This window comes from Oryctolagus cuniculus, chromosome 2, assembly GCF_051225735.1.
Source record: "Oryctolagus cuniculus isolate XC-2025 breed Fujian yellow rabbit chromosome 2, ASM5122573v1, whole genome shotgun sequence".
In the NCBI taxonomy this organism is placed as follows: Eukaryota; Metazoa; Chordata; class Mammalia; order Lagomorpha; family Leporidae; genus Oryctolagus; species Oryctolagus cuniculus.
In genome coordinates, this window is record NC_142868.1 from 122,406,591 (window position 1) to 122,423,926 (window position 17,336).

Sequence of the window (17,336 nt, forward strand, 5' to 3'; positions counted from 1 at the left end):
AACATGCTGGTGTTGCATGTGGCAGCCTAACCTGTGGTACAACTAGCAGGCCAGGCCCTAGGGATTTTTTTTTTTTTTTAATTTGACAGGCAGAGTGACCAAGAAGGAAGCAGAGACAGAAACAGTTAAGTTCTTCCACCTGTTTATTCACTCCCCAAATGGTCACAACAGGGCTGGTCCAGGCCAATGCCAGGAGCCTGGAACTCTATCTGGGTTTCCTACATGGGTGCAGGGACCTGAGTACTTGGGCCACCTTCCACTGCTTTCCCAGGTGTATGAGCAGGGAGCTGGGTCAGAAGTGCAGCAGTTGGGACTTGAATGGTGCCGACATGGGATGCCAACACTACAAGCAGCAGCTTAACCTGTTGTGGCACCATGCTGGCTCTGGAAGTAGTTTTCAAAAGTGGCAAGAGTAAGTGCTGTGCTCAGTGGCTTTGACAATATTTTTAGATTTATGGAGTATTGTTAAGTCTCCCGTGAAGGACCTAAGCCCTTTTCTTTTCTTTTTTTAAGGTTTATTTGAAAGGCAGAGTTATAGACAGGCAGAGGCAGAGAGAGAGAGAGAGAGAGCGATCTTTTATCCACTGGTTCACTCCCTAAATGGCCACAACGGCCGGAGCTGGGCCCATCTGAAGCCAGGAGCCAGGAGCTTCTTCCGGGTCTCCCACGCTGGTGCAAAGGCCTAAGCACTTGGGCCATCGTCATCTGCTTTCCCAGGCCATAGCAGAGAGCTGGATCAGAAGTGGAGCAGCCGGGTCTCAAACCGGTGCCCATATGGGATGCTGGCACTGCAGGTGACAGTTTTACCTGCTATACCACAGTGCCGGTCCCTAAATCCCTTAAGAAAAATGTGCAGATTGGGGCCAGCGCTGTGGCATAGTAGGTAAAACCACTGCCTACAGTGCTAACATCCCACATGGGCACCAGTTAGAGTTCTGGCTGCTCCACTTCTGATCCAGCCCTCTGCTATGGTCTAGAAAAGCAGTACAAGATGGTCTAAGTCCTTGGGCCCCTGTACCTGTGTGAGAGACCCAGAGGAAGCTCCTGGCTTCGGATCAGCACAGCTCTGGACGTTGCAGCCATCTGGGAGTGAACCAGCGGATGGAAGACCTCTCTCTCTGCCTCTCTGTAACCTGTAACTCTGCCTTCAAGTAAATAAACAAATCTTTAAAAAAAAAAGAAAAATGTACAGATTAAAATTTCTGCACCTGTTTTCAGAGGGTCCACACATCTCCTCAAACCAGTCTGTCCACCAAGATGACTACAACTTAAAAACTTCAGCCTGCATTGCTGTTGATGTCCCAAGGTCTGACGCCATGAGCATGATGTGGTCTGGAAAATATTACCCAGGGCGTGCCCAGGGCGCTTGCTCCTCCCCTGCAAGGGGCTCCCAGGACTCCTGTGGACCATGAGCCAAGGGCAGCACATTCAGGGCTGGGCGGCTGCGTTAGCCTCACAGGCTCGGCAAGCTATGGGGATTTGGGGGAAAGGAACCACCTGACTTGACACTCACCCCAGAGTGGAGGCTGAGCTGCAGCTCCGCCTGCCCACCCCACCCCACCCCAGCCATCTCATTGTCAGCTGAAGGCCAGGCTGGAGAAAGTGACAGGAATGAAGGATTAGCTCAGGCTGGGCAAAGATGGCCCAAGGCCACCTGCAGGGTTTGGCAATAGTGCATGCCCGAGGCATCCAGACACCAGCCAGGGGTTCCTTTCCATCCCCGGGTGGCCGTCGGTGGTCCCTGCCTCTGTGATGGGTCTGCCTCCCGTGAGTCAGACTTGGTAACAGTCTTCCATAGCTCCACTTGAGGACAGGACAGGGGAAGTACTCTGGCCTGGAGGCCCTTTCATGAGGGAGCAACAGAGCCAGGCTGCCCCAGAAGCAAGTGCAGGGAAGGCCCTGTGCGGTACCTGCCACCGTGTGATCCTAGCAAGAGCCAGGGCCTCCTCAACCGCCAGCTGGCGTGTGCGGGGAAGCTGGGGCCTGCGAGGGCAACCAAGGTGGGGTGGACGTCACTTGAACTCAGTGGGAATTTGCCCACGGCATAGGCAGCTTCTCTGCTGGAGCACACGGCCGGGCTGGGGCCTCCATACACCCCATGCATGCAGTACCTGGCTCTAGCCCGGCCCTGGAACGACGGGGCCAAGGGAAAACACTTGTGACCCTTAAACGAGAAGAGTTCTTTATTGGAAAAGTGCCGGTGTGCAGACTTCCTCTTCCCTCCACCCACTGGAAAGACGCCCTCCTGACACAGTGCCTAGCCTCCATGGGAGGAAGCCCCAGCTCCTGGCTTGAGGACAGGGCAGCCCCCAGGGGCTGAAAGCCCATTTCTAGATGGTAAGTACTGGAGGGGGGGGCTGAGAAAGAGCAAGGTGGGAGGTGTGAGGCCTGAGGGCCCAGAGGGGCCCTGATGCTGCCCTGTGGCTGCAGGAGAGGAAGGCCCACGCTCACTGGAGCTCTCAGCACCTTGCCCTGGGCTATGCTGCCCCCTGCTGGCTGCTGCCACTGCCCTCTTCCCTGTCTCAATTCTACCTAATGCCCAGCTGCCAGTCAGAACTGTGGCTGCCTTGAGAATCCTTTCTGTGTGGGGCTATGTGGAGGATGCACACAGTGGTATTGCACCTCATGGCTTGGAACCCACCCTGCAGCTGGCAGCCCCACTGATACTGAGGCAAGATTCTCCCCGCCCCAGAGGCAGGTCTGCCCTCATGCCTCCTGCCGGCCCAGGGTGTTCTGGACATGGCCTGCCATGCGCTGCTCTGAAAGCCCCTGCGGCCCAGCCTTCAAGTCTTTCCGTTGCTCCGCTGCGGTGGGGCAGCGTCAGATCAGCCCGGAGCCTTCGGCTGAGTGAGCCTGCAGGTCACACACGCCTGTGAAGGTGAGGTCCTTGGCGTGAGGGGCTTGTGGCCCAGGGCACTTCTGGGCCCCCAACAAGGAGGCCTGGCCCTTTGACACCCCAGCCAGGTAGATGTCCAGGGTCTTGAGCAGCCGTCGTGGGCTCTTCTTGGCCAACACTTCCAGGTCTGGAGCAGAGAGGATTAAGGGAGGGAGGCTGGGGAGCGCTTTGGACAGCACAGTCGTCAGAGCCTCCAGCCTAGCACTTCTAGGGAATAGCCACAACCCCTACCAAGAGAGAGAAAGGCAAACAAGTCTCCAAAGACAGAGGGCCCACTGGAGAGGGAGGAGGAGGACACTGGCCTCGGAGACCACACACTCCACGTTGTCCGGGAAAATCGTGACTGAACGGTCAGGCTGCCTGCCAGCCCCTGGCTTCCAGGTTAGATTCATGCGATCACCTCCTCTTCATCAGGCCCGAAAGGGAGGAGGGTGGTGGTGGACAGCGGCCAAGGGCAGACTCCAGAGGAGGCCGGATGGATGGAGTGGGGTGGGGAACTGCAGCTCCAGACAGTGGCGCACCCGCCCTGGGGTGTCTGAGCCTCGGCCACCGCAGGAGAGGGAGCTCACCTTTGAGGACAAAGCCCGAGTCTGAGATGGTCTTCTCCTGGGTCCTCCAGACATGGGCGAGCCGGAGGAAAGTGGCTGCATAGAAGCTGTTCACTACGGGGATGACCTTCTGCTGCCGGTTACACTCCCTAAGGACAGGGAGATGTCTGCTCAGCTCCCGCAGGGGAGCCAGCCCGGACCCAGGACACCCCCTCCTCTGGGGCCGGGGTGTCCAGGCCCCCCAGTTCCTGCAGGTGAGGAACAGGCTGAGGAGCTGGAAGCAGGCAAGGGAGCGAATCAGGTTCCGCTGGGCCTCTCACTACTCACCTGGACAGACACTCCTCCCTCAGGGCCTGGATGGCGATGCGGGTGATGTTCACGGACATCAGACAGAACGGGAACTGCTGCAATGGAGGGGCTGGTGTGTCAGTGGCAACCCCAGCCCCAGCTCTCACTGGCAGCCTCGCATGGCCCGCAGGGAGTCACGGCCCCAGAGGCCAAGCCGACATTGTTGTTGCTCGCACTTAGTTTTCCAAATAATCTTCCCGTCTTCCAGAAGGGAAGCTAAGGCTCCATGCCCTTACGTAACTTGTGCAAGGTGTGGGAACCGGGTTCCACCCGGGCTGGTTGCTCCGCCGCAGGCACGCAGGAGCCCTGCGGAGCTCTCCAGCCTCCTCAGCAGCTCCGCTCCTTAGCTCTCCGTGGCCGTCCCCAGCTGTGCTGCTGCTGGGACCAGGCCAGCTCTCGGCGCTGGGATGAACACGGAGGAGTGGGACTCAGCCCTTTAACTCCGCAGTCCTCCAGGTGATTCTGGTGATCTGGCTGCTCAGGGGTGCCCCATGTGGAAGCACACAGAGAAGATGCAAGCAAGCAGAAAGCCAGTCTCACTAAGGGCACCCCACCTCTCCACAACACACACAAGGGCTATGCAGGTCCAGCCGGGAGGATGTGGCAGGGAGCATGGCAGGGGTCTTCACCAAGACGGCCTCGGCATCCCCTGGGAGGGTCCACTTTACTGCTTTAGTTTTGGAGAGGCAATTTCCTTTATTTTTTTAAAAAAATCATTTTAGATGCGTGGGGCAGAGGGTGGGGGGCAGGCTGCTCCTGTCCTCTGGTTCATTCTCCAAATGGCCACAACAGCCTGGCTGGGCTACACATAAGCCAGGAGCCAGGAGTTTGGTCCAGGTCTCCCACAGGAGGGGCAGGGACCCAACTATTTGAGCCATCATCACTTCCTCCCAGGGTCTGCATTAGAGGTAGCTGTAGTTAGGAGCTGGAGCTGGGTACTGAACCTGACATTGACATGAGACATGGTGTCTTATGCAGCATCTTAATGGCTAGGCCTAATGCCTGCTTGACAGGTTCCTTCTTATTCTTTAACAACAATGAAACAAAGTAAGCATGATTTCTAAATGGAAGAGCTTCCCCTGGGGAATCTGTAGACCTGACTTACTAGCTTCCTCTGGTGCAAATAAACAAGAACGTCCACTGTGAGGGCCATGTGGGTCAGTGTATTCCTGGGTGCAGAAGAGAGCCAAAGTCTATGTACCCCACCTGCTTCCCAAAAGAAAAACCCACTATATACGACACAGAACTAGGCTGTCCAGTAAGCCAGTACCTGCTAATGTAGTTATATAAGAGTAAACTAATTAAAATTAGGGCTGGCATGGTGGTGTGGTAGGTAAAGCTGCCACCTGCAATGCTAGCATCCCATAAGCGCGCCAGTTCAAGTCCCAACTGCTCCACTTCCGATCCAGCTCCCTGCTAATGGCCTGGGAAAAGCAGTGGAAGATGGCCCAATGTTTGGGCTCCTGCCACCCACATGGGAGACCCGGAAGAAGCTTCCGGCTCGGCTTCAGTCTGGCCCAGCCCTGGCTACTGCAGCAATCTGGGGAATGAACCAGCAATGGAAGATCTCTCTCTCTCTCTGCCTCCCCCTCTCTTGTAACTCTGACTTTCAAGTAAGTTAATCCTTAAAAAATTAAATCAGGTAAAACATCCAGCTACTGAGTTGCATTACTCAAATTTCAAGTACTCAGTAGTCTCATGTGCTTAGTAACTATTCATTTACTTAAAATGACATTTATTAACATATTTATTTACTTAAAGGTTTTATTTTACTTTTAAAGATTTATTTTGAAAGAGTTATATATATATATATATATATATAGAGAGAGAGAGAGAGAGAGAGAGAGAGAGAGAGAATTTTCCATGTACTGGTTCACTCCTCAGTTGGTCACAATGGCCAGGGCTGGGCCTGACCAAAGCCAGAAGCCAGGGTCTCTCCCATGTGGGTGGCAGGGGCTCAAGAAGTTGGGCCATATTCCACTGCTTTTCCTAGGCCATTAGCAGGGAGCTTGATCAGAAGTGGAGCAGCTGGGACTCAAACTGGCACACATATGGGATGCCGGCATCATAGGTGGCAGCTTTAATCATTACAGCACAATGCTGGCCCCTTTAATGCTTTAAATATTAATTTATTTATTTGAAAGGCAGAGTAAAAGAGACAGGGAGAGAGAGAGACAGACACAAATCGTTTATCTGTTGGTTTATTCCCGAAATGCCTATAAAAGCCAGGGCCAGGCAAGGCTGACCAAAGCCCAGGGCCTAGACCTCCATTCGGGTCTGCCATGTGGGTGGCAGAAACTCAAACATTTAGGCCACCATCTGCTGCCTCGCAGGTGCATAGCAGGATGCTGGGTCAGAAGTAGAGGAGCCAGGACTCAAATCAGCACTCTGATGGGTTTTGGGAATCCCAAGCATAACCTGCTATGCCACACCCCCATCTCTAGATGGCGCACGTCTGTCCATCAAGTAGACAGAGCATTTCGATACTGCAGAAAGCTCTAATGAACAGCCCCGGATGCAGGGCTGCTGGCTGCACAGCCTTTCTCAGGCTCTTCCATGACACCCTGGTTCCAGATCTTGGCCTGGCGACCTGCAAGCTATGTGTCCCTGGGAAGGCCACCTAACCCCTAGGGCCCTCAGCCTTCCCATCTCTAAAAATCAAAAAGGAAATAAACTGAGGGCCATGTAGGAAAGAGTAAAGGCTTGATGCAGGAGATGTGAGACTGCTATCTTTAGAAAGCCCTGCTTACAAGGTTGGTCCATGGTGGCATCTAGGTGCTTGGACTCTGAGATGGCTCCCACCATTCCCCAGCTGATAGGCGTGGCTCACTGTTCCTGAACTGCTTGTACTGGACACCTGCCTTCCCTCTGTGACTCTGGAATTCTGGTATGTACTAGGCAGAGACTGCCGACCCAGGCAGACCCCAATAAAAACCTTGGGGACTGGGGGCAGGCATTTGGCATAACAGTTAAGTTGCTGCTTGGGACGCCTGCATCCCATATCGGAGTGCTCCTCTGCTTCCGATCCAGCTTCCTGCCAACCTGTACCCTGGGAGGCTGCAGGTAACAGTTCAAATATTTGGGTTCCTGCCATCCACGTGGAAGACTAGGATTGGCCTCCAGGCTCCTAGCTTTGGCCTGGCCCAGCCCTGGCTATTGCAGGCATTTGGGGGGTAAGCCAGTGGATGAAAAATCTCTCTCTTTCTGCCTTTCAAATAAACAAAAAATTTAAAAACAGATTTTTAAAAAAGATTTATTTGTTTATTTATTTGAAAGTCAGAGTTACACAGCGAAAGAAGGAGAGGCAGAGAAAGAGAGGTCTTTCATCCGCTGGTTCACTCCTGAACTGGCCGCAATGGCCGGAGCTAAGCCGATCCAAAGCAAGGAGCCAGGAGCTTCTTCCGGTTCTCCCACACAGGTACAGGAGCCCAAGGACTTGGGCCATCTTCTACTGCTTTCCCAGGCCATAGCAGAGAGCTGGATCGGAAGTGGAGCAGCTGGGACTCATACCGGTGCCCACATTGGATGCCAGCACTGCAGGCAGTGGTTTTACCCGCTATGCCACAGTGCCGGCCCCCATAAAAACAGATTCACTAGGTGTTTCTCCCAAAAATATAGAAATAAAAAATTATCTAAGTGGCAGAAACTGTATGACTATTTGTTTTGCATTCAAGAAGTTTTGGTTTCAAGAAGGGATCTACATGGCCGGCGCCGCGGCCCAATAGGCTAATCATCCGCCTGCGGTGCTGGCACACCAGGTTCTAGTCCTGGTCGGGGTGCCGGATTCTGTCCCGGTTGCCCCTCTTCCAGTCCAGCTCTCTGCTGTGGTCCAAGAGTGCAGTGGAGGATGGCCCAAGTACTTGGGCCCTTCACCCATGTGGGAGACCAGGAGAAGCACCTGGCTCCTGGCTTTGGATCAGCGTGGTGCGCCAGCTGCAGCGGCCATTGGAGAGTAAACCAATGGAAAAGGAAGACCTTTCTCTCTGTCTCTCTCTCTCACTGTCCACTCTGCCTGCCAAAACGGGGCCAGCGCTGTGGCACAGTGGGTTAATGCCCTGCCCTGAAGCGTTGGCATCCCTGGGATAGCAGTAGAAGATAGCCCAGGTCCTTGGGCCCCTGCACCCATGTGAGAGACACAGAAGAAGCTCCTGGCTCCTGGCTTTGGATCGGCACAGCTCTGGCCATTGCGGCCATCTGGGGAGTGAACCAGCGGATGGAAGACCTCTCTGACTCTAGCTCTCTCTGTAACTCTTTCAAGTAATAAATAAAAAATAAATCTTAAAAAAAAAAAGAGAAGGGATCTACTTTACTAATGCATGTATTTGTGCAGACTTGTATCCAGCTGATTTAAAAAATATAAGATGTGGGGCTGGTGTTGTATTGTAGTGGGTTAAACCGCTGCACGTGACACAGCATCACATATGGGCTCGAGTCCTGGTTCGAGTCCCGGCTGCTCCACTTCCGATCCTGATTTATGCTATGGCCTGGGAAGGCAGTAGAAGATGGCCCAAGTACTTGGGCTCCTGAACCTACATGGGAGACCCAAAAGAAGCTCCTGGCTCCTTGTTTTGGATTGCCTTAGCTCTGGCCATTGCAGCCAATTGGGGCATGAACCAGTGGATGGAAGACTCTCTCTCTGCCTCTCCTCTCTGTGTAACTCTTTCAAACAAATAAATAGATCTTTTTTTTTTTTTTTTTTTTTTTTTTTTTCCAAAAAGCTTACTGCCTTGTGGCTGGCGTGTTACAGTAGATTAAGCTGCTTCTTGCAACATTGGCATCCCGTATTGGAGTCCCAGTTCAAGTCCCGGCTGCCCCACTTGCCGATCCAGCTCCCTGCTAATGTGCCTGGGAAGGCAGTGAAGATAGGCCCTGGCACCCATATGGGAGACCGGGATGGAGCTTCACACTCCTGGCTTCAGCCTGGCCCAGGTCTGGGCATTGTGGCTATTCAGGGAGTGAACCAGTGGATGGAAGATATTTTTCTCTTTGCCTCTATCTCTATGTCAATAAAACTTTCAAATAAATAAAACGGAACTTGACTGAATGAATTCCAGGTCCCACAAGTCTGGGATAGATAAATGGAAGGAACACAGGTCAAATCTGTTTCCTAAAATGGCGGCACCATCCCCTCTTACCGCTTAGGAAAGCTATCAGACCCAACCCCAAAGGCAGGTCCGGACAAAGCCCCAGGGGCTCCCTCTCCTATGGAGTCAGGAGGAGCTCCCAGCGCTGCCAGCACTTCCTCAGGGAGGGCAGAGAGCTGACACAGCGACACCCCTGCTGTGCCCAGTGCTTTCGTGCACTGGCTCGAGTCATTTTCCCAGGGAGCCAGCTGAAGTCTCTATACCCACCTTGCAGGTGAGGAACCAAGGCTCTGAGGAGGTAAGGGACTTGCTTCCACACACAGGTAATGAGTGGGCAAGGGCAGAGTCCAACCCAGGTCAGACAGGGTTGGTTTTCCTCTGCTGTCCTCAGAGCCCTCAGCAGCCACAGCTCCCCCAGTGCTCAGGTCCTGGCTCCCCACCAAAGCCCACCTGGATGTGATGCCGAGACAGGCGGAAGATCTCCTGTGCCATCAGCCAGGTCTTTGAGTCCATCACCAGGTAGAGCAGATGCAGGAGGGCAAGGAAGCCTGCCCCTCTCAGGTCTGTGGCTGGATTTGCTCCTGTGAGAGAAACCACAGGACGCGGGATGCCAAGGTGAGCAATACTTAATGAAGTTCTGCTCCCTTGACCTTCAAGGGCTTGATCTGGAAGGCTGCCCTGACAGTGGCCTCTTCCCTGCCCTATAGGAGTGCAAGAAGTACAGGTCCATACAGCCCTGTGGGACCAAACAAGGGGTCGCCCAGAGCTCCGCGGGCAGCCTCCTGCAATCTTCTTGCTGCTACATGTGATCCCATGCATTCTTTCTCCATACAACGGGGCACATCCTTCACAAAGCAAGACTGAACTTCTGGTTCTGGGGCAAGATGAGGAATGCAGTTCTCCCTATTCTCTTGCTGCTACAAGCCGCGGACACTAATACAGGAAGCAGTCTTTCAGACGACTCTAAAAGGTGCAGGAGGAGGCCAGCCTGGCTGGGGACCTTGAGAGCTGATACACGACATTGAGTTTCCCGGGTCTCATTATGTCTGATATGTCCTGACTGTGCCAGAGAAGGCAGCGACCCAGGAATGTCAATGGAAGCAGGCTACAGCTTGAATGTGGAAACGTAACCCCTAATTCATCTGGTCGTAACGTTTGGAGTGCGGCCTTTGGGAAGCAACTGGGATCAGATGAGGGCTCCCTGGTGTCTTAGAGGAGGGCAAAGTGGAGCTGACACAGTTGCAGTCTCACCACGTGATGCCCTCTGTGTGTTATGATGCAGTAAGAAGGCCCTCACCAGGTGTGTAATCCCCTCCCTCAAGATATCCATGTCCTAAGGGGTCAAAAAGGATAAAGACTGCAGGGAGAATGAAGGCTGCAAATCAGCGGTTTACCCTGGATTATCTGGGTGGATCAAGGTAATCAGAGGGTGCTTCAAAGTGGAAGAGAGAGGCAGAAGCATAGAGCCAGAGAAAGACATGAGGAGAGAAGGAATCGGGCCCAGAGACACTGTCTCTGGCTTTGAGGATGGAGGAATGCAGGTGGCGCTCAGAATCTGATCTGGAAGACAAGAGCTTCCACCCAGGAACCCAGCGCTGCGGGATCTGTGTCAGGTTTCTCCACTACAGACCAACAAGCTAAGCAATAAGTTTGTGTTGTTCCATTTATTTTATTTTATAAAAATATTTATTTATTTGAAAGGCAGAGTGACAGAGAGAGGGAGAGAGATACATATATATATAGAGAGAGACAAAGAGTATAATCTTCCATTTTGCTGGTTCATTCCCCAAATGCCTGCAAGAGCCAGGGCTGGGTCGGGCTGAAGCCAGGCTGAAGCCAGGAGCCAGGAGCCAGGAGCACTATCAGGGTCTCCCACATGGGTGCAGGGACCTAAGTACTGCGGCCATCATCCACTGCCTTCCCAGGCACATGAGCAGGAATGCTGGATCAGAATCAAACAGCAGTCTGATCTGGGGTGTGAATGTCCCAAGTGGTGTGATACTCAGCTCTGGCTCCTTCAGCTTCAGCTTCCTGTCAGTGTGGCAGTGATGGCTCAAGTAATTGGATTCCCGTCATCCATAATCCAGGAAAACCTGGATTGATCCTCACAATGACCCAGTCCGAGTCACTATGGGAATTTTGGGAATGTACCAGCAGATGGAAGCTCCTCAATCAATCAATCAATAAACAGTCAATGATTTAGCATTTGTGTCAAAAGTAAACACAGCTGAAATTTTACCAAATTTCGCAAGACATTAAATCTATAGATTCAAGAAGTTGAGCTGGGGCAGGTACTGGGGCACAGCGGGTTAAAGCCCTAGCCTGAAGCACCGGCACCCCATATGGGTGCCAGTTCAAGACCTGCCTGCTCCATTTCCAATCCAGCTCTCTGCTATGGACTGGGAAAGCAGAAGATGGCCCAAGTCCTTGGGCCCCTGCACTCGTGTGGGAGACCCGGAAGAAGCTCCTGGCTCCTGGCTTTGGATCAGCACAGCTCCGGCCGTTGTGGCCAATTGGGGAGTGAACCAGCGGATGGAAGACCTCTCTCTCTCTCTCTCTTTCTCTGCCTGTCCTCTCTCTGTGTGTGTGACTTTCAAATAAAAATAAATAAATCTTTAAAAAAGAAGTTGAGTTAACCCCAAGCAGGATAAGCCCAACGAGGTCCACACAGTGACCACTAAAGACAAAGAAAAGAGGCCGGCGCCACGGCTCACTAGGCTAATCCTCCACCTTGCAGCCCCAGCACACCGGGTTCTAGTCCTGGTCGGGGCGCTGGATTCTGTCCCGGTTGCTCCTCTTCAAGGCCAGCTCTCTGCTGTGGCCAGGGAGTGCAGTGGAGGATGGCCCAAGTGCTTGGGCCCTGCACCCCATGGGAGACCAGGAGAAGTACCTGGCTCCTGCCATCGGATCAGCGCGGTGCGCCAGCCGAAGCACGCCAGCCGTGGCGGCCATTGGAGGGTGAACCAACAGCAAAAGGAAGACCTTTCTCTCTGTCTCTCTCTCTCACTGTCCACTCTGCCTGTCAAAAAAAAAAAAAGAAAAAAAAAAAAAAAAAGAAATCAATCTTAAAAAAAAAAAAAAGACAAAGAAAAGATCTTGAAAACAAGGGAGAAGAAAAGTAACTCCTTACCTGTGAAGGACAAAGCAGTTACAGGGAAATGAGTTTCTCAAATAAATAAATCTTTAAAAAATTCTTAAATAAAGAAAACTAAGATGATTTATTGCCATTAGATCAATCCTAACAGAACAGCTATTCTTTTTTTTTTTTTTCCAAGAACAGGAAGTTCTTGAAGGAAAATGAAGATAGGATCTTGGAATATCAGGAAGAAAGAAAGAACATGCAAATAACTACACAGATAAATACAATAGACTTTCAGGCCGGCGCCGTGGCTCACTAGGCTAATCCTCCGCCTAGCGGCGCCGGCACACCGGGTTCTAGTCCTGGTCGGGGTGCCGGATTCTGTCCCGGTTGCCCCTCTTCCAGGCCAGCTCTCTGCTGTGGCCAGGGAGTACAGTGGAGGATGGCCCAAGTGCTTGGGCCCTGCACCCCATGGGAGACCAGGAGAAGTACCTGGCTCCTGCCATCGGATCAGCGCGGTGCGCCGGCCGCAGCGCGCCAGCCGCGGCGGCCATTGGAGGGTGAACCAACGGCAAAGGAAGACCTTTCTCTCTGTCTCTCTCTCTCACTGTCCACTCTGCCTGTCAAAAAAAAAAAAAACAATAGACTTTCCTTCTCTCCCAGAGTTTTAAAAATTATGATTGATGATTGAAATACAAATCATAAAGCATTATATTTCTTTTTAATTTATTTATTTTTTAAATTTGAAATTTATTTATAAGGCAGAATAACAGAAAAGAGGACACAGAGACAGCAAGCAATCTTCCACCTGCTGGTTCTCTCCCCAAATGGCTGTAATGGCTGGGGCTGGGCCAGGCTGAAGCCAGGAGCCAGGAGCTTCTTCCGGGTTTCCCACATGGGTGTAGAGGTCCAAACACTTGGTCCATCCTCTGTTGCTTTTCCAGGTACATCAGCAGGGAGCTGGATTGAAGTGACACAGCTGGGTCTTTGGGTCTTTTTTTTTTTTTTTTTTTGACAGGCAGAGTGGACAGTGAGAGAGAGAGACAGGGAGAAAGGTCTTCCTTTACCGTTGGTTCACCCTCCAATGGCCGCTGTGGCTGGCGCGCTGCAGCCGGCACACTATGCTGATCCAAAGCCAGGAGCTGATCCGAAGCCAGGAGCCAGGTGCTTTTCCTGGTCTCCCAAGCGGGTGCAGGGCCCAAGCACTTGGGCCATCCTCCACTGCACTCCCGGGCCACAGCAGAGAGGTGGACTAGAAGATGGGCAACTAGGACAGAATCCGGTGCCCCGACTGGGACTAGAACCCGGTGTGCTGGTCCCGCAGGCGGAGGATTAGCCTATTGAGCCGCGGCGCCGGCCACAGCTGGGTCTTGAACTGGGGCCCATACGGGATGCTGGCATCGTAGGTAGAGGCTTAACCTGCTATGCCACAATGCCGGCCCCAGATCATAACATTATCTAAAGTGAGTTTAAATACAGAGAGGACATATTTAATATAGTTACATTATAGAAGAGGGAGAGGACAGGGGTATAAATATGCTGCCAACATGAATAGATTACCATGAAGTATGAGTGTCTAAATTAAGATATTTTCTGGGGTGGGGATTTGGCACAGTGGTTAAGATGCCACTTGGGATGTCTGCATCCCATGTCAGAGTTGCTGGGTTCAAGTCCAGGCTCCACTTCTAATTGCAGCTTCCTGCTAATGTGCACCCTAGGAAGCACTAGGTGACGGCTCAGCACTTACATCCCTGCCACCCACATGGAAGATCCAGATTGAGTTTGGGGCTCTTGGCTTTAGTTTGGCGCAGCCCTAGGTGTTGTGGGCATTTGAGTGGTGAACCAGTGGATGGAAGATATTTCTTTCAGTCTGTTGCTCTTTCTCTATAACTCTTTCAAATAAATAAATCTTAAAAAAAAAAAAAAGGAATTCCAGGTGGGTAGGTATTGTGATGCAGCAGGTTAGGCTGCCACTTGGGACTCCTGCATCCCACGTTGAAATGCCAATCTGGGGCCGGCGCTGTGGCGTAGCGGGTAAAGCAACTGCCTGCAGTGTTAGCATCCCACAAGGGCGGGCGTGTTCGAGTCCCGGCTGCTCCTCTGCCAATCTAGCTCTCTGTTATGGCCTGGGAAAGCAGTGGAAGATGGCCCAAGTCCTTGGTCCCCTGCACCTATGTGGGAGACCCAGCAGAAGCTTCTGGCTCCTGGCTTTGGATCAGCAGAGCTCCAGTCATTGCAGCCAGTGGAGGAGTAAGCCAGTGGATGGAAGACCTCTCTCTTTCTCTGTAACTACATTTCAAATAAATAAAGAAATCTTAAAAAAAAAAAAATGGCAATCTGAATTCTGGATACTTTGCACTTCTGTTCCAGCTTCCTGCTAATGCTCCTGAGAGGCAGCAGATGATGGCCTGGTGACTTGAGTCCCTGCCACCCACATGGAGACCTGATGGAGTTCCTGGCTCCCGGCCTTCGCCTGGCCCACCCTGGGATGTTGCAGGCATTTGGTGAATGAATCAGTAGATGGAAGATTGGTCTCTCTCTTTCTCCTCTACCTTTCAAATAAATAGGTAACTCTTTATAAAAAAAAATTCTAGAGACTGGCATCAGGGAGTCAGCTAACTGGCTGGATAGATACGGGGCAGGTGTTTGGTACAACAGTTAAGTTACCACTTGGGATACCCACATTCTATACTGGAGTGCTTGGGTTTGAGCCCTGGCTTCATTCCTGAATCCGGCTTCCCAGGAGGCAGGAGGTGATGGTTCAAGTAGTTGGCTCCCTGCCACTAATGAATTCTGAGCTCCTGGCTTCAATCTGACCCAGCCACAGATGTTTTTTGGGCATTTGAGGAGTGAATGAGTGAATGAGATCTCTCTCTCTTCCTTTTAAATAAATAAAATAAATATATACATACATATTTAAATTGCTGGACCTCAGATACAGAAAGACTTTAGGGCACCAGCCTTAAATAGTCAAGCTGAACACAAAAGGAACCATTGTCTGGCCTGGAATTCACGACCAGCAGCTATAAAGGGCAGAGGTCAGTGACAGATAGGCTACCACCTGGCCAGTCTCAAGACGCTTATCAGAACGGACCAGGGGAATCTGCCCACAGCCAACAAAGTGGTTATCTTCCTGGAGCCCCCCTCAACCACCCTCTCTCCTTTAACAAGTCCTCCTGCTAACTAGAGAACCTGAGATGGTCTTTGGGATACAGAGTCCACCATCTCCTCAAGTGGACAGCCTCTTGAATAAGCCATCAACCTTGTCCCTCGAGTACTGGCTTCAGTACAAATCATTTTAACTCAAAAAATACTATATAATAAAATTTTCATCAGTATTCAATAACAAAGAGGAAAAAAAGCCTCCAAATAAGCCAAATTCTGTCCATATCACTAGATATGCTTCACAATGGCCTGCAGGGCATAAGGAGACCTTTCTGGTCTCAAGAATGCTGTACCTCAGGGCCTTTGCATGCGCTGTGCCCTCCTCCTGGAACTCTCCCCCCCAATCCTGGCCTCTCACTCCAGCCCTGGAATGGGGGCAAAGGAGAGAAGATGAGCCGCTCCTCCTCTCTTACCCTGAAAGCCCAGGTCTTCCCAGTGGTCTCCGTGCAGGGCGCAGTCAAACTTGGAGCCAGTCAGCTTCTTGTAGATGGTCTGCAGGACTCGGCCATGCATTGGGTCTTGGCTATCCAGGCCACCTGCCTCAAAACATACCCACAGTCTGCTAGATTTCCCGTCACGGAACACTGGGTGCTTCTCAGAGAGCGGTCGATGTGGACTCTGCTAAAGACCCTTCTTAGCTCCCCTCTCACCCACCAACGAGGCACATGCGAGAGCCCTGGTTTTGCCTTAGCCACAGGGTGGACAGACAGCGCTCTCCGCCTGACCACACATGCAGCCCCCACGCACTCACACTGAGCAATGGTCAGAACCAAGTCCCTTTCTTCCCGAAGGCCCTGGTGGAGCTTTGGAGGCCCGAAGAGGCAGTGCCGGAGGGCAGCGAGCCCAGTCCTTCGAACGGTTGGCTGGATTCTTTTCTGGGGAGGAAGGAGCAGGTAAGAGGCTGAGTGCTGGGTCTACCCGCCTAAATGAACTCACCCACCGCCAGGCTTACACCAGCTAGCCCCCCATCTAAGCGGCTGGTCACTGGACCAGGGAAAGGGGGAGGGTGCTGTGAAGCACAGGCTGAGTATCTGGAGTCAGGTCAGGTTCCTCCAGGCCCCAGATTCTGCTTCTTCTTCTTCTTTTTTTTTTTTTTTTAAGAAAGAAATTTGAATACAAATTTCATAGGTACAGCTTTAGGAATACAGTGGTTCTTCCCCCCATACCCACCCTTCTACCCTCACTCTCATCCCACTTCCTACTCCCTCTCCCATCCCATTCTTCATGCAGATTTGTTTTTAATTATATACAGAAGACCAACTCTATACTAAGCAAACATTTCCACAATTTGCACTCACACAAAGTATAAGGTATTTTTTGAAAACAAGTTTTACAGTTAATTCTCATAATACAACTCATTAAGGACAGAGATTCTACATGGGGAGTAAGTGCGCAGTGACTCCTGTTGTTGACTTAACAATTGACAGCCCCCAGGTTCTTTGCAAGGAGGCAGACATGGCCCCAGCTGTAGGCATTACCAGCCAGTTCTTTTCACCTGGTTTTTGGGCTTTTCCACAGCTACCTATTCCGCTGACTCCTTTGGAGGCTACAAACACGCAGGTCAGGGTTTCCCAGCGCGGATACTGCCACTCTTTGCAGGTCTCTCTTTTTCTCTTTGTGAAGGACATCAACTATACAATCTAGCATCCCTGTCAACTTCCGTATGGACAGGGCCCGTGGGGGAGGGAAGTTTAGTGGGGACTCACTAGGGTGAGATGCCTCTGAGGGGTGGCTGGAATCTTCTGGCCATGACCAGCACTTCCTAACTAGGCTAAGCCAGTTCTCATGGCTCAGGGCCACTGGTGCGGGCTTTAGAATATTCCATCTTCTCAGCCTCTCTGTCCTGAGCAGGATTTTAGGTTGAAGATCTGAAATCGCATTCCTCTAAACTTACTACTGATCACTCAAAATGTCACCAAAAGCCTTCCAACTCCAAATATTCTTTCTTTTTTCAACTCCATGTCTTTCATAAATTTCCAAGTGGCTTCCGGCTCCTTGAAGGAATGGAAGATTTTCCTCCACTGGCCATAAACTATGACAGTCTGCCTGGCCTGCCCAGGGAGCCACCTAGTATTTGACGCCACACCTCCCCACCCTTAAGAAAGAAGAGTAGGGACACAGCCACAAGAGAGCTATGAGCTCAGTCCCACAAAAGTGACCAAGGCCCTGCACGAAATCATGATCTTTGGCTATCTGTGATTCTGTCGCGAAGATTT

At 51.8% G+C, this 17,336-nt stretch overlaps 1 protein-coding gene across 10 annotated transcripts in view; it reads right to left on the bottom strand.

Moving 5' to 3' along the window:
- Positions 1-2,165: 2,165 nt before the first annotated feature.
- Positions 2,166-17,336, bottom strand: part of ELMOD3 (ELMO domain containing 3) — a 31,148-nt gene continuing 15,977 nt past the window's right edge. For 4 of the 10 annotated variants that reach the window (XM_089326195.1, XM_002709676.6, XM_089326196.1 and 1 more), the window contains 6 exons: positions 15,872-15,995; positions 15,534-15,656; positions 9,327-9,457; positions 3,772-3,848; positions 3,466-3,593; positions 2,166-3,023 (listed from right to left, as the gene is read on the bottom strand). In XM_089326195.1, the coding sequence (XP_089182321.1) occupies positions 2,821-3,023; positions 3,466-3,593; positions 3,772-3,848; positions 9,327-9,457; positions 15,534-15,656; positions 15,872-15,995 (786 nt within the window). In that variant the 3' untranslated portion in view covers positions 2,166-2,820. Of the gene's footprint in view, positions 3,024-3,465; positions 3,594-3,771; positions 3,849-9,326; positions 9,458-12,669; positions 12,916-15,533; positions 15,657-15,871; positions 15,996-17,336 lie in introns of those variants that run through there. The other 6 variants (XM_008254179.5, XM_070068847.2, XM_089326197.1 and 3 more) reach the window with 4 other exon arrangements.